The 20,499-nt window shown below is 46.0% G+C and overlaps 7 protein-coding genes across 9 annotated transcripts; 3 read left to right on the top strand and 4 right to left on the bottom strand.

Moving 5' to 3' along the window:
• The first annotated feature begins 747 nt into the window (after positions 1 to 747).
• On the top strand, positions 748 to 2,569 carry LOC6544930 (POC1 centriolar protein homolog). The gene is made up of 2 exons (XM_001972608.3): positions 748 to 1,784; positions 1,851 to 2,569. Exons 1-2 carry the CDS (start codon positions 906 to 908, stop codon positions 2,142 to 2,144), a joined length of 1,173 nt encoding a protein of 390 aa, XP_001972644.1. The 5' UTR covers positions 748 to 905; the 3' UTR covers positions 2,145 to 2,569.
• A 318-nt stretch (positions 2,570 to 2,887) lies between these two features.
• Positions 2,888 to 4,198, top strand: LOC6544929 (transmembrane protein 19). Of its 2 annotated transcripts, none has more exons than XM_026977440.1 (2): positions 2,888 to 3,111; positions 3,179 to 4,198. In XM_026977440.1, exons 1-2 carry the CDS (start codon positions 3,003 to 3,005, stop codon positions 4,060 to 4,062), a joined length of 993 nt encoding a protein of 330 aa, XP_026833241.1. In that variant the 5' UTR covers positions 2,888 to 3,002; the 3' UTR covers positions 4,063 to 4,198. The 2 variants fall into 2 exon arrangements, with proteins under 2 accessions (XP_026833241.1, XP_026833240.1); XM_026977439.1 differs by having other exon boundaries at positions 3,167 to 4,198.
• A 630-nt stretch (positions 4,199 to 4,828) lies between these two features.
• LOC6544962 lies at positions 4,829 to 5,986 on the bottom strand. The gene is made up of 2 exons (XM_001972606.3): positions 5,892 to 5,986; positions 4,829 to 5,839 (listed from the first exon to the last, which is right to left on the bottom strand). The coding sequence occupies exons 1-2, from the start codon at positions 5,953 to 5,955 to the stop codon at positions 4,851 to 4,853; spliced, it is 1,053 nt and encodes a 350-aa protein (XP_001972642.1). The 5' UTR covers positions 5,956 to 5,986; the 3' UTR covers positions 4,829 to 4,850.
• A 731-nt stretch (positions 5,987 to 6,717) lies between these two features.
• On the bottom strand, positions 6,718 to 7,964 carry LOC6544961. Its single transcript, XM_001972605.3, has 2 exons — positions 7,861 to 7,964; positions 6,718 to 7,783 (listed from the first exon to the last, which is right to left on the bottom strand). The coding sequence occupies exons 1-2, from the start codon at positions 7,889 to 7,891 to the stop codon at positions 6,783 to 6,785; spliced, it is 1,032 nt and encodes a 343-aa protein (XP_001972641.1). The 5' UTR covers positions 7,892 to 7,964; the 3' UTR covers positions 6,718 to 6,782.
• Positions 7,965 to 9,340: 1,376 nt separating this feature from the next.
• Positions 9,341 to 10,320, top strand: LOC6544960 (nucleolin). The gene is made up of 2 exons (XM_001972604.3): positions 9,341 to 9,470; positions 9,547 to 10,320. Exons 1-2 carry the CDS (start codon positions 9,443 to 9,445, stop codon positions 10,236 to 10,238), a joined length of 720 nt encoding a protein of 239 aa, XP_001972640.1. The 5' UTR covers positions 9,341 to 9,442; the 3' UTR covers positions 10,239 to 10,320.
• On the bottom strand, positions 10,267 to 12,694 carry LOC6544959. 2 transcript variants are annotated; one of them, XM_026977622.1, is made up of 4 exons: positions 12,632 to 12,694; positions 11,030 to 11,373; positions 10,820 to 10,849; positions 10,267 to 10,700 (listed from the first exon to the last, which is right to left on the bottom strand). In XM_026977622.1, exons 1-4 carry the CDS (start codon positions 12,660 to 12,662, stop codon positions 10,338 to 10,340), a joined length of 768 nt encoding a protein of 255 aa, XP_026833423.1. In that variant the 5' UTR covers positions 12,663 to 12,694; the 3' UTR covers positions 10,267 to 10,337. The 2 variants fall into 2 exon arrangements, with proteins under 2 accessions (XP_026833423.1, XP_026833424.1); XM_026977623.1 differs by lacking the exon at positions 12,632 to 12,694 and adding an exon at positions 11,947 to 12,012.
• Positions 11,448 to 12,121, bottom strand: LOC6544958. The gene has a single exon (XM_001972602.3). The coding sequence runs from the start codon at positions 12,028 to 12,030 to the stop codon at positions 11,590 to 11,592; it is 441 nt and encodes a 146-aa protein (XP_001972638.1). The 5' UTR covers positions 12,031 to 12,121; the 3' UTR covers positions 11,448 to 11,589.
• Positions 12,695 to 20,499: the final 7,805 nt, after the last annotated feature.

Raw genomic sequence — 20,499 nt, 5'->3', positions numbered from 1 at the left:
GTTGTTTAATTTGATGTCAGTTTTTAGACCTTTACCGGGGTCCATAGCCCGACATGCTGGCGAACGCATAATTAGCCGATAGAGATAGCAGCAGTAGCTGCTGCCAAAGGAACTTGGCCATTGAACTTGGCCAAAACGCAGCGGAGGATCATTAGAGAAGTTTGCTGTGCGGCAGCAGGTTGAAGTTGAATGAACTAGCCCAGAGTTCGACGGTCAGGAGAAAGGATAATGACAGCACAGGTAGGGACCCCTTCAGGTCTAATACATCTGCTGGTCCTCATGGGTGACATGTGTTCGAGTATCACCTAGAAGTGATGCGATCCCATCTGCAACCTGTTGCGGAAATCACTGTTTGATTTGATTATATTATAGTAGGCACATCAGACATGTAAGAAAATCAAAACTTAATTACAAACAAAATTACAAATCGGTAGTATTGCAAAAATAAGTGCTTGAAATATGTTTTTAAATGTAGCACACAGCCCAAGACAGAGGAAAAGATTCTAAAAACACTTTCAGAAACTGAAATTGTACTTTAAAACGCAGCTTACTTTTAAAAATTTGTTTTATGTAAAATGTATTTGAAATATGGGTGTAATAAAATGTAAGCTGTAATGTAAATTTACTGTAAACTTAAGCTGAAAGCAGTATACATTCACCAACAGATGGCGCTTTAAAATCCGTCATTCAGTATATTTATCGGGCCATTCGGTATATCACTGTAATCGAAAACCAGGCACACGGGGCCAACGCGATTTAAAAACCGATAACCGATACTTTCAAATAACGCATCCAAACATCGACGACGCAATTTGCGCATTTTAAACGCTAGCGGCAAAGCAATCCAGTTTTGTTGAAAATTCCGATCAAAAATCGTGGGAAAAAAATTTGTACTTAAAAACGAGATGCAGGGACTGTTCAGCGATCCGGCGCTGGAGCGCCACTTCACGGGCCACTCGGGCGGCATCACGCAGCTGCGCTTTGGTCCCGATGGCAACCAGATCGCCACCTCGTCCACGGACTCCACGGTGATCCTGTGGAACCTCAGCCAGGCGGCCCGCTGCATTCGCTTCGCATCGCACTCGGCGCCGGTGAACGGAGTGGCCTGGTCGCCAAAGGGCAACCTGGTGGCCTCCGCCGGACACGACCGCACCGTGAAGATCTGGGAGCCCAAGCTGCGCGGCGTTTCCGGAGAGTTTTTGGCCCACGGCAAGGCGGTGCGCAGTGTGGACTTCGACTCCACCGGTCACTTAATGCTCACCGCCTCGGATGACAAGTCGGCGAAGATATGGCGCGTTGCCAGGAGGCAGTTTGTGACTTCGTTTGCACAGCAAAACAACTGGGTGCGCAGCGCCAAGTTCAGTCCCAATGGCAAACTGGTGGCCACTGCCAGCGATGACAAGTCGGTGAGGATTTACGACGTGGACAGTGGTGAGTGCGTGCGCACCTTCACCGAGGAACGAGGCGCTCCACGGCAACTGGCCTGGCATCCTTGGGGCAACATGTTGGCCGTCGCCCTCGGCTGCAACCGCATCAAAATCTTCGACGTAGCCGGCAGCCAGCTGCTGCAGCTTTACGTGGTGCACTCGGCGCCGGTCAACGACGTGGCCTTTCATCCCAGCGGACACTTCCTGCTCTCCGGCAGCGACGACCGCACCATCCGCATTCTGGACCTGCTGGAGGGAAGGCCCATCTACACTTTAACGGGCCACACTGATGCGGTCAATGCGGTGGCATTCAGTCGCGATGGCGACAAGTTTGCCACCGGTGGTAGTGATCGTCAGGTGAGTTTCTGTCTCTTGATAATGTGCGCAGGTGGTTTTACTCGTTGATTTCTGTTTCACTTGCAGCTCCTGGTCTGGCAGTCGAATCTACACACCTACGATGCTTCCCAGTTTGAAGCCAAGTCTGCCTTGGCTTCCTCCAGTTGCGAGTCCAGTGGCGTCTCTTCGAAACAGAGCGTTGGCAGTGCGACCTCCAAGTCCAATGACCTCAGTATCCGCATTGATCCACGCCAATCGCTGGCCTATCAGCTCTCGGAGGAGAACTTTCAGGTGCTCGATAGTAAACACTCGACTCAGCCGGAGAAGGTGCTCAGTCATGGCATGGACTTCAAGCAGCATATCCCAAGTCCGCGCTTTTAACCAACACGTTCAGTAGCCTTCAGTAGCGCACATAACCAGCCGAACCTTCCGCAGGTATTGGACGTGTCCTTCGAATCCGGGTCGGACTTGTGCTCCTGTTCTGCGCGGCTGGACGAGATCAGCAAACTGCTGGCCATGATCGATGAGCGTGTGCGGCGATTGGAGGGCATATACTCTTTATAGCCTTCTTAGATCCCTGAAATACAAATAAGCGTAGTATAATTCCTGTAGCGATCATAATTGATAGCGATCCTTGATAACAATTTCGTTAAGTTATTTTCTATGACGTATTTTATAAAAAGCTATTTACAAATTGTGAATCGATTCCTATGAAGGCTTTTTCATGTTCATATATAAACCTTTGCTTTAAGGACCAATTTTCCGGTTGCCTTGGCTTTTTAAAATACATTTGTTTTCATAAGGAATTCAACGATGATTTTTAGAGGTTTTATTTGCATATATGTATATAGAAATTTTGGGGATTGCTTGAATCAACTAAATACCTATTTAAAATAAGTGTATTTCATGGCAAATTAACTTTAGTTGCAAATTTTTAAATAAATTAAATATCCGAAGAATAATTCCAATGGTGAGAGTTTATGAAATGAATATGAATAAAAGTAATAAGCAAGAGAAACCAGTTTTAAAGTAATTATATTTAAAATGTAATTTCTATAAAATCCGTGATGGTTTGAGTCTTAGGTGGATTCATAGCCAGGTGCCCGTACTTGTGACACAACATTTGGCATTTTGAAACACTGAGCCGACGGCCTCACTGCCCCAAAAAAATAAACAAAATCCGGCGGAGAAAGTGGCGATAAACGACGCCCAGAAAAGCCGTATATTTGGGACGTCGAGATGCGTGACTGGATGCCGGTGCTCTTCTGCGGACTGTCCGTGCCGCTCTCGCTGTTCATGTGGCTGGGCAATGTGGCGGTGTCGAAGTTCTGGACCAGCGACTTTGAGGGTGAGCGATATGGATCTCCATGCGAATGTTACCTGGGGTCAACTAATGCCATTAGGTTATCCGACAGAGTCCCGGGTGATTCCGCCGGTGCGGTGGCTCTTCTCCACACTGGCGCCCTTGGCCCTGATGACGGTGGCTCTGCGCCGGCGAAGCGTCAACCGATCTGGAGCTGCGCTGGGCATTCTGGTGGCCTTCATCCTCTCCATCGCCAGCCATCCGTTCTTCGCCAGCCTGGTGGTGTTCTTCTTCAGCTCCTCGCGGGCCACCAAGTTCCGGGCGCACATGAAACGCCGCTTCGAGAGCGATTTTCGCGAGGGCGAGGGCCAACGAAACTGGATACAGGTACTCTGCAACGGCGGCATGGCCGCACAGCTGGCGTTGCTCTATCTGCTGGACTGCGGCAGTGGTGAGCGAGCGGTGGACTTCTCGCGGGAATACCGATCCAGCTGGCTGGGTGTGGCCGTGATGAGTGCGTTTGCCTGCTGCAACGGCGACACCTGGTCCAGTGAGCTGGGATCTGTGCTGTCGCAACGCGATCCAGTGTCTATCATCACCTGGCGGAGAGTGCCGCGCGGCACCAACGGTGGGGTTTCGCTGCCCGGCGTCGTGGTGAGCCTGCTGGGCGGCCTGCTCGTCGGATTTGGCTACTTTGTCACCGTTCGTTACACAGTGGAGGCCAAAATGCTGTTGGTTAGCCCACCACAGTGGCCCATCATCGCCTTTGGTGGCATCGCTGGACTTTTCGGGTCCCTTTTGGACTCTGTGCTGGGTGGTCTGCTGCAGTTCTCCGGCATCAATGCGGAAGGCAAGATTGTAGATACACCTGGGAAGGAAGTGCGCCACGTGAGCGGACTGCGCATCCTGGACAACCACAGTGTCAACCTGATTTCCAGCATCGTCACCGGCGTCACCATTCCCCTCCTCGCCCAGAGATTCTGGCCCGTGCGCTGATTGTGGTTTTCATCAGGATATGCGCGCTGCGGTATTCACTAGCCCAAATTTCAAAGGCTGCTTCGCAAGATCAAAACCCATGTTAAGCATAAACCCATGTTCATAACGCCCTTTAGACAGGTATATACCATTGTTAGCCATTTACCATTTCATAACGCCAGTGAATACCCTCCATATATATATTTTTGTGAAGCTACGTATCGCCAAGCGAACAAACCGACTTAAAAGACTCGATAAAAGCAACGATTGGGCAGCGAACGGCCAAGGCAGTTAGATTATATTTACGGATTATGACTTTGTTGTTACTGCGAATGTCCACCTCTGTTGTGTGTATAAACTCCATTAAACACGAACCGTACATGTGGATCCATTGTCATTGTCTCAAAATTCTTGTACGTGACGGCAGAAACTTTCTGATTTGGTTTTGTATACTATAATGGCGTCATCACAAGTTGTTTTCAACAATTTGGATATCTATGATTGGATCCGACTGGAATAATTTTAGCAGACCTCGCTCATTGCATAAACAATTGCTGTTGTGGTGATTGAAAAATTCACGGAATTTTGTAAATATGCCTACGGAATAGCATTACTATTCATACTATTCGAAATTTGTGAACTTTGCTGAAATCGGTGAACTTGGTGCTTCAACTTGGGCAAAAATATCTTTTGTTCGTTTGAAATCTAGCTACTATGGGTATTCCCAGTCTTCGAGTGTATTGTTGTAAGTAAACTAAAAAGTGAATACAATTGAATTGACAGTATATTCCTCCGTTCATAATGTATATTTAATATTTTTGAACTTTATTCGCTCTTCTCAGTTTCTGAAGTTCAAAATTTCGAATCAAGTTTTGTGAAAGAGCACGTAAAGCCTCGCTGGACGATCTTTGCGAGCTCGTAGTGCTGCTAGCTCCACCCGGAGTAGTTGGCTTGGCGAAGCCGATGGAGAACTTGATCATGAGGTCTCCTATGGGCGAGTTGACGAACTGGGAGCCCGTTGAGATGGTCTTGAAGATGATGCGACGCTTGTGCTGGTAAACCTGCGGGTCACTAGGAAGGCTGTGTCCCGGTTGGGAGTCTTGGATTGTTGTCTTGGGATTGGTACTGGAGCTAGTCTTGGGCCGAGCGGTGGTCGTGGTCACAGTTGGTGATTGCTCCGTGGTGCTGGTTTGGTTCAATGGTCTTGCTGTGATCCTGGGCTGTGCAGAGGTTCTAGTCCTGGTGGTTCGTGGCTGATGTGTGGTGGTGCTGCGTCGCCTGTACGGTTTGCGAGTGGTGCTGCTTGGAAGGCTCAGCGAAGGTGCCTGGTAGCCTGCGTCCTCATCCTCGGGAGCAGCTGGCACGGCGTCCGGTTTCTCGGGGTCCACCGGATAGCCCGGATCCGTCTGATCCTCCTCGTCCTCGTAGTCGTCCTGTATATCACCATCTTGATCTCCGCCGGAGAAGTACGGTGGCTGGTGTGGTGGATGCTGGTCGCGGCGCTCCTGCTTCTCGCGGTGCTGCTCGTAGACAGGATCGTTGGGCGCCGACGAGGCCAGCACTTGCTCCATCTGCTTCTGAAGGATCTCGTAGAGCGGCGTATTCTGCTCATCCTCTAGGACTTCCGCCGGTTCGCTGGGCACAAACTGATTGTTAATAAAGGCATTACGGCCGTCCAGGTCTTCTTCTAAGTCCAGTTCCTCGTCCTTACGCGATCGGGACTCCGTTTGCAACTGCTCGGGTGGTGGATGGGTCACTCCTTCGGTTACCTCGGCAGGAGCAGCTTGAATGAGCAGAACTAGGAAAGGATAACTTAGTACCACATGCCAAAACATTCAGAACATGCTCACCTCCACTCAGCAGGATCAGCAGCTGAATCTTCCAGGCTAGAACTCCGACACTTGTGGCTCCCATTGCAGTTGGTCAACTTCTGTGGCAGTGACACAAATCCCGCTGCTTTTATAGGCAGCCCAGCAGCAACCTGTTGCATTGTCCATCCCACGCCCAATTAGTTTGTAGGTTTAGTGCCTGGCATTGGGTGATGGCCCTTTCAAGCTTCTGATTTCAATCAGTTTATAGAACTTGTTTTGGGGTCAATGCACTTGATTCAATGCAACTGCAGCACCTCAGAATTCTTCCCAATTTAATTACAAGCAGGTGAATTTGGCTCTAAGAAAGTTTTTAAATTATCTGATTGAAAGAGACATAAAGTTGGAGTTCTTATCCCGTTACCTTCCAAGACTTAAGAGGCTATTCAAGAATTGTCAAGAATATGTTTTTTCGGTTATTAGATAAGATAAACTCTTTAAGGCTAATAAAACTACAGAAATCTTCACAAATGATATAGCTATGAAAACGCAACTGCACAATGCACATATTTCCATATTTAAGTGCTCAAGGGATCTAAAAAATAATTTAACTTGGCGGCTTGGAAACTATTTAAGTCTAGCTTGCATTCACATAAGTGTATAGATTAAGCTTAGCGATCTGGGAGTCATAGAAACTAGGAAAACAACTTTGGGAAAATTAAAATTGCGTTTCGATACCATATAGTATCCCAAAGTGTTCAGCAGGTTGACCAAAAAAGAACTTCCATTAAACTAAGCCATCAAAACTGTAGTCCCAACCACGTTTAGGCTACAAAGCAAATCTATCATTTGTTATCGAACAGAAATGTTTCGAATTGTTTTGAATTTTATTTGTTGTAATAAATTAAATAAATACTATAACTAGGTGAGATTCTAAGCTACTTGGTACTTCAGCCTATCATTGTCCTTGGCCTTGGGCTGAGTCTGCTTGTTGAGGGGCGCGATCTCCAGAGGCTTTGGCGTGGGAGTGTCCTTCAGTGGCATAGGGGGCATAGCGATGTCCTCGGTGGTCTTTGCCGGCTCCAGGACTGAAACTGGTTTGGGAATTGCTACTTGTACAGGAACTGCCACTGGCATGGGCACCTGGGAAGATGCCACTGGCTTCTGAGGAATCAGGGAAAGGGGATCCTTCTGCGTGCTCTCCTTTTGGTCATCCTTCTCTTCGCTGCTTTCACTGCTGTCCTTCTCGTTCTTCTTCTTCTCAGCTTTCTCCCTCTTTTTCTGCTCCTTCTCCAGCTTGTGTTGCTCCTCCTCCCGCTTACGCTTCTCCTCCTCCAGCTGCAATTGCTCCACGACGGCCGCATCCCGGAAATAGGGCGATGACCGGAACTTCTTGTCGGCATAGGAAGTTTCCTTCGGATATTTCTCCTGGCACTCGGCATAGGTGAAGTCCGCCCAAAGACCATGGGATCGGCACTTGGCCACGCCCAGCTTGCACTTGTTGTAGAAAACGGCCACCTCTGAGGAGGTTCTGCCGCAGATGGGCTCATAGAGTTCATCGCAGTCGTCGTCGCACAGATAGCCCTCGCTCAAGGACTGGGCGGCACTGTTGATAGCCGCGGAATTGGAGGTCTGGCAATTCTGCTGGCCCGCCTCACAGCTGAACCAGGCGATGGGAATGGCCAAATAGGGCGGACTTAGACGCTTCTGTGCGGCCTCGATCTCACCGGGCGCCGCATAGGTGCGCTTCACATAGTAGCCGTGCTCTTCGGTGGAGACCTGAGTGCGGGCAGACAGATCCGTGGAGCTGGACCACTTGGTCTTCGTCTTGGTCTTGTGCGGATCAGACCTTTCGTAGTGGTGATCGGAACCCTTGTGCTTGCGCCGCTTGGCAACCGCGGGAGTCGCCTCCAAAAGCAGCAGAGCTGCCACAGCTGAAAGGAAAATGGGTGGATGCCAGTTAATTATGGGATCTCCAGAACTGGTCAGTGGTTCGATATGCGAGCCTTACCCACGATGCAAACTACTTGGTATGGCCTCATGTTGATCTGGTCAGCTGCTCGACTCCACAACAACTGATCGCATCTTCTGGCGAGCGGTGCTTAAGTACCAGTCTTAGCCACTCGGCGGGGAATTCTTTAGTGGCTTACCGGTTTTCTGCCCACTGCAGCTCTTCCAAACAGTTCCCCTGCCCATCTGCTCGGGATTTGTTTACACTTCGCGATGGCTCGAGGTCCGAACGAAAGTACGCCAACTTATTTGGTACTGCGTACATACGAGTATATTGTATTTGGTGAAATTTTATGCAAACTCATGTGCTTGTGGTCGTACCTTTTGCAGCGATAGCCATCTAGAATGCCTCGGACCTGGAACTGGTTGTGTGTGTTTTTAACACCTTGGTGCCCTCCATTCGACGCCCAGCCTCCCAAGCTCGGAGTCTCCAAGCTTCTCGAGCCGGTTCTCCGAAATTGGGTCAATCTGGAAAGGTTCGGTGATCTGGTTGTTATTTTATGAGGTTCTTCTGACCGCGATCGCCGGCAGCTGCACTCGCTCGCAGGAAATCCACGTCCAATCAGCCTTGTCATTCTGTTATTCCGCCGGTCTCCGTTGATCTTTGATCTGCGTAAGTGGATACCATGGATACCATTTGTGATCTTAATTAGAGCGAGCTCAACTCAAATGCGCCATACATATTTGCAGCATACATTCTCTTAGAGTGGCGATTCGTGGTCATAAATCTTTCCTATTTTAATTCATATCTTCGAGTACCTATCATCGCCGCTCTCTAATGAGCATGTATCCCTTATAATCAGTTAATCAAGCCATAGAGCCATCCACAATTGCCTTTGTTATTACCACCATCAGTTTGATGACTCATCCAGCTCGTGATCACTTCTTGTTGATGTTGAATGCGCAGCTCCATGGAAAAGTTTTCAAATTTCCCATTAGCATTAGAAAGTTAGCCGATCCGATCTGTGATGCATTAGTTGGGGGCGATCAAGTCGAAGCCGAGACGGCAAGCGTGTCCAATTACATAATTGGGGCTTTGACCGAGTCCCAAAAACTAGGGGACTAAGTGATCTTGTAAGCAGTTTGCATATCAGCCGTGGACTGCGACGTTGGGGTTGCCAAAAGGCGTTAATCTTTCGGGCAAACAGATCGAAGCAACAGCGTCCATAGACGTCAAGTTTACAGATTTATGAAAGAAGCCACCAGAAAGCAGAGAGACCGAAAATTTTAATAAATGATTTCGGCGGTTTCTTTGGGGTTTCTGTAAGCCACCGGGTAGACAAAAGAGGCTCAGCGAAAAGAAAGAAACCAAATGAGATGGGCCGCGGTGGGAGGAAAGAAACCCAAGATAGAGAGCTTGGGTGCAGTAAAAGCGACTGGACAACGCTCTGGCAGCCCGCTCCAGAGATCGGGCTCAGATCTCGCAGAGAGCGGAGCGTCTGGGGATCGCCTTGTTTGCTCGCATTTACTTTCATTTTTGGAGGGGCTATAAAAAGCGAAAGCAGCGTGCTGGATTTGCTCATAAAGACCGCAAAACTGCAAAAGTCCACTACGAAGCCAGCTGGAAGCAAAGGATTACCACAATGGTTAGACCCATTTACCTGGCCCTCGGTGAGCTGCGCTAATCTCTATGCTCTCTTGTGGGTCTTGGCTAATCTGTCCGCTTTCTGTCTGTTTCCCCTTGCAGCCGCTCTGTTCGTATTGACCTGCTCTGTTGGTGCAGCTCCATTGGCGGAGACGGAAATCAATACCACGGAGGAGTTAGCCGTCTCAAAACAGGATCCGCAGGTTGTGAACTCCAGTGCCGATAGCAGTGAGGAGAAGGACGACGAGGAGGAGGAGGAGCAGGCTCAGAAGGTCGAGGAGGACGATGATGATGAAGAGGACGACGAAGACGATGACTCGCTGATCCGGAGACGTCGTGAGGCGGAGACCACTGAGGAACCTTCGGAGGAGGCTGCCACCGAAATTCCCAGCGAGGGTCAGAAGGTGGATGCCACCACTGAAGCAGCTCCAACGCGAAAACCCGTACTCGTGCTCATCCGGGATGCCCTGAAGAAGGTCACCACCGATCTGCCCACCGCCCAGGTGGCCAACAATGCGCTGCAGTACTTCCAGCAGTTCGAGCACTTCATCCAGCAGGCCATTGAGGAGGTAATTGGCGATGACGATGACGAGGAGGAGACTCCAGCGACAGTTGTTCCCGAAACGGAAACCACAATCGAGGACAACAAGAAGCCCGAGGGTGAGAACGCGGAGAAGATCCCGGAAGTTGAGATCCCTGCTGCCGTTTCCGAAAAGGAGACCCTCGCCGTGGAACCCATGAAGATGGAGGAGTCCGCCTCCTCGACTTCCGCTCCACTCAGCAATGCTGTCTAGTCTACAAATTTAGATCAACCACATCATTCCTCAGCTATTTATTGTCACCTATTTATTGCTAACTATAAATTGTACGCCATAATCTGTGTTCGATCGAGCTTATTGCATTGGGTTAAACAGAAAATCCTTGAGAATCCTGACATCCTTCCGCTTACTGCCCACCTCCTGCATCGCATCCACGGGACTCCTGAGCTGGCTGCGATGGCGATTGGTGGTGCGCCGCTTGGGAGGCTCAATCTGCTGCAGCAAGCGATTGAAGAATGAGTTCGGTGACTTGGTGGAGGGATTCCTGTTGCTGGCCTTTTTCAGTGACAATTCCTGATCTCCAATGGTCAAAGTGATGGGCATTTTGCCACCCGTGCTGATATAAATTGGAATGGTTATGTAGATGGGCGAACCGGCGGATGGTGAAGCCGCCACCTGCGAATCCGGCTTACTCTCGGCTTGAGATTCTGGCAACTGCTGTGAATTTGGAGAAGTACAATCATAAGGAAGTGTGTTAGTCAAAAAAATCGTATATTGCAAAAGTGTGTTAGTATTATGAATATTTAGCTAACAAAGTAAATAACTTAATGTCATACCAGCTCTGTTTTTTCAGGTTTTTGTGGCACCTGCGGTAGAAAATAAAAGCAAGCAATTGGAATTAATTAAGTGATTAACTATTTTCAGAAATATAACTTTCTACACACGATGTAGACGAGTTAAATTTCCATATAAAGATGGAGCTTTAATTAATGGTTTTTTGACAGTGGCTCAAATGAAGCTTTCTAAAAGAGATCATGGGCGCTCACCTCCTCATTTTCAAGGTCCAGGGGCTGCTGCTTGAGGAAGTGCAGCGGATTGGCGTCTTCACTCAGGTTGTTGTACTCATCCTCTGACAAGGCGGGAAGACGATCGTGGTGGAAGTTGTCGTCCTCCTCCTCGATTTCTTGCACCTTTATGGCGGACTTGGCTGTAGGATTGCCTCTCGGCTTGGGAGTCGTGGTAGTGGGTGCGGCGGTGGTGGAGCTGGAGGAACCAGTGGAGGGTTCGGATGCGGTCGACTGCGGCAAGACCTTCACTTCGATGATCTCCTGACTGTTGTCTGATTTCGTTACATTCTGACCAGAGCACATAGCCGCACAAAGGAGCAAAACTAAAGGGCAGCACATTTCAAATTAATACGAATATCATAATTACTTTCAATAATTTAATAATATTAAGTTTAAATTTAACTTTTTGCAATTTCCATGTGATATTTTATTTGATAAAATATTACAGCCTAAACACTAACGTCTAACTTATAATAATGCCCAATCCCAGCCTAACAGCCTGCTCAATCCTCCTCCTTGCTGCTTCATAAATCCACAGGCTATAGCGTCGTCTTCTTGCCGTCGAGGATCATCTCGGTGAGTCCGAGTTGCCGGAACTGCTGCAGCCGCTCCACTTGATGGCAGAGGCGCTTCTGGAACTGCACCTCGCGGCTGAGTTCCTTGAGCTCGTCCACGCTGCAATTGGGATTGCAGCTGCCCATCTTCTTGGCGATCAGTTGGGAGGTGAGCACTATCTTGGCCTTGGAGAGCCGCAGATAGGAGAAGTCCGCGCTGGCCCGCTTTAGTTCCTGGCGGTACAGGAAGAGCTGGTACGGGAAATTCACGGTGCCGGACTTGCGCCGGAGCTTCTTCAGAGCCCGCTTTTTCTGTTTCTTGAGCGGATCGTGGGTCTTCACCTTGTGGGGCCTGTCGGAATGCCTCTTCCCCGACTTGCGACTGGATTTCTCTGATTTGCGGCTGGGCTTGTGCTGGTCAACCATGGTGTGTTGCTGTCAGGCTCAGGAGTGAATGCTGCCCGGACCAGAGGGTGAGGTCCTTTTAAAGGATCAGGTGGGCAGGTAGATCCTCCGGCCAGGTAGATATGGTCCAGGTAATTAGCGGGTGCCAGTCACGCGTTTGCATGTCGTAAACTGAAACCGTTAACAGGCTTTTTCATTCGGGTTTTCTTAGCGGTCCTGGTCGCCGGGAATTTCCCCGTCTCGTTTATGGCTTTATGACTAGCCGGAGATCCGCGTACCCGGCTTAATCCTCAATTATGGCAGCCAACTTAGCGCCGTTCGCACAGATTCCCCGGGTTTTGTGGCGATTTTTCCAGCCAAACTCAGCAGGGGATACCCAGGCGGGTTCCTTCGTGGAATTCTCCAAAATCATGGACAGTTCTAGAAGCACATTCGACGGAAATCGGCAAGAAGACGACCCTGTCCCCCTACAAATTTCTAGCTAACACTTGGTTTTCCTGGAGGCAAGAGCTGCCCTTGGATCATTTCATTGCACTAAGTTACATTCACATTTCTCGCGTTTCCCGAGGAATCCTTGACACCTAACCCACATCGTATGCCCCATTTCTCGCACAGAACGCACCTCCGCAAGAAAGGCTCCAAGTTGTCTTCATGTTTCGTGTTTAATAATAATACTGAAACCGCTTTTGGCACGGAATTTCTATTTTATAGCGGAGAAGGCAACATTTTTGGCTTCAGAAATTTCACTTGAATGGGAACAATGCGAAGTTCTACCGGCAGAAATTTGCATATTAATTTCTCAATAGTCTCGCTCTACTTTTCTCTTTTCTTCTGGCTATGCAAATTTGGCTTTGCCATCTCTTGGCCCTACAAATTTAAAAGCCGATGTCGTCATTGATTGAGTCTCTTGTCGAAGCTGGTCCAGGTAGGGGATGGGGGAATATCGAATAAATAATGATGATGCGCCACTTTTTCGGTTTATTTTGCATGCATTTTATGATTTTCGATTCAAGAGGTATTCTTTCGCCTCGGTGCCCAACAGAAGTTGTAAGGGTCCTCACATCTCCATCTTTTCTACACAAAGAAAAATAAATGAAGAAATTAGTCTATTCCTGAAACATATTGCAAATTTAAATAAATTGTTTTATTTTTCACGCTAAAAGTAATAAGAAATATTTAAAATTTCAAATATTACACCAAAATATGTAATGATATGGCAAAAGTCACATATTTCGAAGAACAGCTATAGTTTTCAATCTTATTATTATTATTTTTACAATTTACAGTTTTTGCAATAAATGTTGTTGCGCTGTTCTTTTGCATACATTTGATTGGATATGACTTTTAAATTGCCTACATTGTTGGGAAATGTAAAGCTCTCTTTGCATTTTGTGTTTCTAGTGTGGTCATCCGGAATTAGCCAAGACCATTGGAAAGTCATCGATGGGTCACTGCATCCATTTAAAGTTCAGTTTATTTATCTAGCTGCCAGACGGGGAGCCACGGCATTTCCATTTGACTTGGCTCCGACTGCCTTGCATAACGTTTCCTTCAATGTCCTTCATCTCCTGCGGTTTGCGTTTGTCATTAGAGGACGTCTAGACTCCAGACCGAGATTCAGCCAGCCAGTGCCAGACATCGATCTGCGGCGATTGCCCCGAGAAGTTGGCTACACAAATTTGGCCATAGGGAAATGGTCGAAATTGGCAGCGATTTCTTGGGCAACCGTCTCGGCATGAATTTTCCCTTGGTTAAGCAGGGCGAGTAAATATCAATTTTGGCAAATATATTTTGGCAGAAGTTCGCAAAATTAGGTTTAAATTCACATATCAACAAATCAATTTTTAAAATTCCTGCAATTACCACTTTTTATCTTTTCACTTAGGCAAATTAAATATTTATATTTACACCAAAAGGACATCGCTTAATGATTCGTAACTGTTTTGTGGCTTTTATGACTAACCACTCGGCTAAGCTCATTTTACGATCCGTCCTTTGTTATTTTCCAATTATGAATGCAGAAGAACTCAAGTCGGAGTGGGGCGAACTTTTTTCATAGTCCCCAATCGAATAAACGACGCAATAATTTTCCATCGTCATTGTGTTTGCAATTTGTTGGCCATGAGGCCAATAAATTGGCCAAAATACGCCATAAAGTGGATGGCCGAAGGAGCCATCAGACAGAAGCATATCCTGCGGAGTGAGAAACGAATGAAGGGGATACCCAAAAACCTATGCACTTTGTAATGAAATAAATGGACTTTCATGATGGACGGACTAGCAAATAAATTGCAACTTTTCGCTCCAAATTAAAATGCTCTCTTTTTGGAGGTGGCGGTGGCGAATCTATTTTGTTTCTATTTTTGTTCATGCAAAAATATAATAAATAACACACACGACTAAACTCCACTCACGGAGTTGTATTGTTTCATTTTATGCTCTGGTATTGCTCTTGTTTCGGTCTGTAAAATGCATTTCACATATTATTGTGCACTCAATCAAAAATCCATTTCCGTTTGTTTCGAACCCACACGTCTGTTTCAGTCTGTCTGTGCGGAGTGTGGAGATTCGGGATCCATTGGCAGGTGGTCCGTGCCGCGAGTTCCCGGATTGGCAGCCAAAAGTTTGATAATTGAGTTGAAGCCACGCGTTGAAGCTGCGACCATCTCCACCTTTTAGAGCCGCTGCCTACACGCCGAAAAAAGTTTAGTGGAATTAAAATTGTTAGTTCTAATGTAAAAGTAATGTATTTGCGTTGATTGCTTTTAATAAAAAGCTATATTCTCATATTTACCTGATTAACTTGTTTAATGGATATAAATAAATAAAATACAATTAGAAGGAAATGATTATAATGGTTAGAAAAAAAGAATATACTAATAAATTTATATTATAAAACAATAATATTAACGTCATTGAAATTATTATTTTAGGGCATACTAAAATATTGGCATCAGGCAAGAAAAGGAAATGCAAATGATTCGGGTATTTATTTCCACACTTATATTACATGCGCTTAAAAAAGCAAGGCAATTTTTAAGATTTCCAATGTTTGCATATTCCGAATATTAAGCGCGTTGAAAATCGAATCCTTTCACTCAGTGTACCGGCCACCCTTTGCTGTTCCCAATCATCATCAGCTTTTAGCGGGCCGGGCGGAGGCCTCCTTTTGTATGCGCAGGACGATGGCAGGGACTCCGTTCGTGTTGCACGTGCCGCATGGCGATTCAATCGACTGTGGGGCGAGGAGTCAACTGCGACCAAATAACATCGGATGGATGGCTGTCCTGACAGCCAGAGTTCCGCTTGTGGACCCCGAACAGCCCGACTGGCTCTGCATCATGCTGCAGTCAAAGTAATGCAATCCCATTGCAGCCAAATGGGGTAAATGGTTGGAGGTCCTTGCGGAAGGACCTTTATTGTGTTTGTGCAGACCATATGATGGACTCCTTGCCGGCAACTGACTTTGAAATGGTTAAATGATGGTCAAACGATGAATGAATTATTGGCACAGCAAATGGGTCAAAGGGATGTGTAATTTGAACACCATTGATTTTCTATCAGCGCTCTAAGTAATACTGGTAATTCCCCATGTCAAGAACCGCCAATTATGTGGGCATAAAAGAGTTTGTTTATTTTATATACATTTTATAAAAAATAACACGAAAAAGTTAAGAATTAGGAGTTTTATCCATATGCTTAAATTCATATTCATTGGACAAGTAATTTAGCACTTTCACTGAAACCCTTTTTATGATGTTTTATCCTTTTAATAAAATGCTTTGCACGCATAATATACTATCTTTAAATTGGATTTCTCTTTGTTGCAATAGGCGTTCGATATATCTGCATTCGAATATATGTATCTGCATTTGAAAAAAAGAAGCGAAGGAAGTAGTTTGTTTGTATGATGTGAACGAAAAATTGTCATGCAATAAAAACTAATCAAATAAATAAATAAATGAACAAAAGCTGGCACAGAGGCACCGGCAGAGCAAATAAAGTGACAAAATAAAGGAAAACAATTGCGAAATAAATGCCACAAACAATTGACAATAAACTACAGGACATACAAATAAGTGTGTGTGTGTGAGTGTGTGTGTGTATGACCCGATTCTCATGCACACATACAAACATGTTTGCATGCGTCAAGGATATAAATAAAATGAAAAGGAGCCAGAAGAAGAATGAGGCACAGAGAAATAATAAATAAACTACAGTTCATGTCATGTCAGCAAGGATAACACAGAAGGAAGGACCAACAAAAACTGACAAAATGAAATTGAGAAGAGAAACAAAGCACACAAACACCCGGATAGCAAAAAGATAATAATAAATATGTAGAGCAAGTGAAAATGGCCAAAAGTTCCGCAGATGCATGTAGTTAATTTGATGAGCTCTTTAAGTTGTCCAATTTGTCGGCATCCTGGCCAAAAGGAATGAAATAGGCCATGTAAACACGAGCGGACACGCATTCGCCCACGTTCTATGGAATACGTTTTCAGATAACGATGTGGATAAGAAAGTGGGTGGGATAACTAGCCGGGGTGATTCTAAAACCTATAGATGTGGCACTCGGTGCTCAAAAGTGGCAGAAACATGTGTGGCTATCTCCTTTTTGTGGTCTCAATGTAAGTGATAAGTTGAAACGGAAAATATTCAATGTAGATTTTAAATAAATTAAAGAAAAAAGAGACGCTTGAAAGCAAAGTCGGTGAATCAGCTAAACAAAATATTCCTAAAATCAGTCATCTGTTTCAAGTACTCGAATAACGGCTAGATATTAATAAAAGTGCTTTAAATGATATCCCCATTTAGTGAGTACACAACGGACTCCAGCGAATTAACGTTTCCCCCATTCGATTTCCCATTAAAAACCATATCATCGCCGACAATCTGTTAAGTCCTTTCAACATTGTTGGGGCAATTGCAAGCTCATCGCCCCACCATTATGAAAACAATCCACGCTCCGTGCCTCCAGCCGCAGTTTGGAGTCCCGCTTATTGGCCATAAATTTAACGTGCCCATGGTCTATTAACTGCGTCGAGATCTGGAGAAGGGTGCCTCTTAATTTGGCCACGTTTATCTGCGAGGGAGTTGCGGCCCGGAAATCTCTGTTCGCACAAATCAAAATATATAAGCCCATGGCATAGGGCGGCGCATCCGACTTTGGCTTATCTATCGGCCATGGAAATTGAATTTCCCCTCGATGAGCCAATGCCGATGAGCCAATGCCGATGAGCCGATGAGCAGCGGAGAAGAACGCCACTGAATGGGCAATGGAGTCACATGTGCAGAAGGGACGCATCCTGATAATTGCGCGATAACAGGCTAATTTTCAATTAGCGGCATTTTGATAAGTGTACATAAATTAGCCGATTTCTTTCGCTCGATTTCGCTTCACTTTGGTCTTCATTAGTCGGCGGCAACAAATTGCGAATGGATATTTTCGCTGGCTGCTCATTTCCGGTCGGCGATGGGAGTGAATTGGCCAGTTTGGGGTGCCACAAACGTGACTAGTTTATTGATTTCGATCGGTACATAAATTAATAATAATACCGAAAAGCAGTCGGTAACAATTTGCTTTGCTCTGCAAAAGCCGCAGAGCCAAAGAGCTCTTCGAAATGACCAAACTGAAAGTCAAACACCACCCGCTGCTCTGGCTCAATGAAACATACTTACGTGTTGGCCATTTTGACGGCATCGTCGTCGTTTGTCGAAGCTCGAACCTTTTGGCCATATAAAATTCCAATCATACTTGACCAAAAGCAAAACACTGGAGAATTTCTACGCTAAAAGCACTGAGCGGCAACAGGAATAAGGGCAACAGCATCGGCAGAAAGTTAAGTGAAGTGGGGCGTTTAAGCCAGAAAGTGAGGCGAAAAGGGGTGAGTGGGGTTCAGAGTAGGGGGTGGAGGGGCTTTGGCCTGCTACTGGCAGCAGTCAGCAGAAATTTGTGCTACACTTTTGCCAATAACTTACCGCTGCTAAATGTTGCCCCTGCCCTTTTTGTGGCCTCTATTTGCTGGAGAGTTCTAGAACTTTGAAGTTGGAGGATTTTGGATACAACAACCCTCTGGGAGGAAAATGTTTCGAGAAAAGCCTTTTAAAAGTCAATTTGTTTCCATTGCAGAAACTTATTGCGTATTATTGTCTTATATTGAGACTCCTTTCAAATTAAAACTTAATTAATAATAATTATATAAACCAAAGTGATCTAACTTAATAAAAATTATATTTTTATAACCAATTTAATTCATAAATCTTGTTTGCACGCTTTTTTTTTTCATTTGTGTTGTAAACCAAAGTTTGTCCACTTCGCTGCTTTAAACTTTATTAATTCTCACTTTGGCTTGGCAACCATAAATAAATTGGAAAATGTTGCACATTCTTGTATTTAATATTTGCTTGTGGTGTCTTCCACAAACATCAATAACGAAATCTATTAATAATTATTTTCTAAAGGGCATGCCAGCTTCAGCTTTAAAGGGCCAAATATTATTCCTTTGCTGGTTACTTTCAAACTTTAGAGCCAGGCTGGACTGCCAAACGGTTTTTCCTTTTCCACCTCCGCTTATTTGTGTTCTGGGGCTTATTGCCAGTGGGCAAAAGTGAACAATTTTCGACAGATTTTCCGAAAATAGTTGCCGACTGCATAAGGTTGAATGCATCGCTCCCAGGGCCTCGTTTTTGTGGTTGGCCTTGTGGGAGCATTTGGCCCAAGTCCAAAGCCAGTCAGTCGGGAGAAGCAAAATAAGGAGCAGAGTTAGAAAATTCCATTTCACTTTTCAAACGATAACCTTTAAGCATTTGCGAAGGACGAGGCAATTCGGTGCCAGTGAGCAGGCGGAGAGATGGAAAGTCAGAGGAGTGCTCCTTGGAGCAGGTAAGTTGTCGCAGCTTAATCGATTTGGAAAAAGTTGCCATGTCCTGTGTGAGACACCACCCTTGCCATGCTACTTTATTTTTACGCACCATTTGTTCTACACCCGTCGTCGTCGTCCTCGTCGTCGTGGCCCTTGGAAAATGGCAGAAAATGGAAAATCCGCTGGTCGACCCCTCCGCTCCCAGTGATAAACTTTCGACACATTTTTCATTTATTTTCAACACCTTTGATTGATATATTGAACACTTGGCACCCAGCTCAAGCAACAGTCTTTGGGTGTCCTGCCGTTCCCTTCAGTCGTCAGTTATCCTTCATAGCTACTTTTTCGGGGCTTTTTATACTCTGAAGAATGTTGCATTGAAATTTCTGTTTGTAGTTTTGAGTTATAATTTGGGTTTCAGCAGAATGCAATGTGTTGTTTGGAGCATTTACGAGCAACCAGTTGGATATTTAATCAAGGTTTTTATTGCAAATTTAGCTCTATAGCAGGCAACCTTTTTCATTATTTAATATTTGATTGGCTAATAGTTTTCTTTGCTTTTAGTTATTGAGCAAGTTTTTCCAAGTGTAGAGCGGAAACTCGCGTCAGCTGGCAGATATTGTCCCGACTATTTGCTGCGGATGCTGGGAAAATGCGGGAGTGCTGATGGTGGTGGGGCAGTCATGTCAAATGCTGTGACAAAGGTGAAGTCTACCACCCATCCGGTAGTCCACTGCCACTTTGTCCGGCTGAGCTGGGAGCCGGCTTACGGTTTAAATTGAAGTGCAGGACACACTTCCTTTGAGCAGGCAGCATCCTGGAGGCAGTGCGTCAGTTCCTTGAGCATTTGATCTACCTCAATGTGCGTTGATAGATGGCCCCTGATCCGGCAGCGGAATGGGCGATGGGTAGACCCCTCTTCCATTTTATTTGATGACCCATAGAATTCCGGCTCCTTTGTGCCGCAGCTCAACCAAAGTGGCCTCGAAGCAATCTGCTTTGTGCACTAACTTGACAATAACTGGCCATAAATAAACAAATATCATTAAACTTAAGCAAGTGCCTGGACTCCTCCTGGCCGCCGTTCAGGCCAATTGCACGACCAGCAGCAGTCGACTGAACAAAACCAAAAGATATGCCAAACTGTGGCCAAAGTGGCAATGGGGAGGGAGCCCAAGAAAGCGATGGCGGATACCAGCGATGCGGGGCAACTTTTCATAAACATTATTAACAATTATTGTTGTTAGCTGAAGTTGCCCGGCTGGGTGGCTCCTGGCTGCCAGGACTCGCCTCCGTCGCGTGCAGCTAACAAAGTCCTTCTGCTCCAGCCTCCTGGCAAAAGTTATAAGCACGGCCAAAAGTTGATAAGAATGAGCCATAGACGTCGTAAGGCAGCCACTTTCGGCCTGGGCTCATTGTATTGGGCGGTGGCGGAGTTCTTAACACGGCCCAGCTTTGTGCATTTTTTATAAACTAACGCCCTAAAACGCGACAAAAAAAGAGAATAGCAACAATAGCGATGGCGTCTGGAGCTTGCCACTGGTACATGATGATGGGTTCGTGATTCGTGAGGCAGCTCCCAAGAAATTCCATTGAATTTAGTGTTAAATTCATCAGAAGTACA

This window comes from Drosophila erecta, unplaced genomic scaffold (assembly GCF_003286155.1).
Source record: "Drosophila erecta strain 14021-0224.00,06,07 unplaced genomic scaffold, DereRS2 tig00000021-arrow-pilon, whole genome shotgun sequence".
Taxonomy (NCBI): domain Eukaryota; kingdom Metazoa; phylum Arthropoda; class Insecta; order Diptera; family Drosophilidae; genus Drosophila; species Drosophila erecta.
This window is presented reverse-complemented; position numbering and strand designations above follow the sequence as displayed.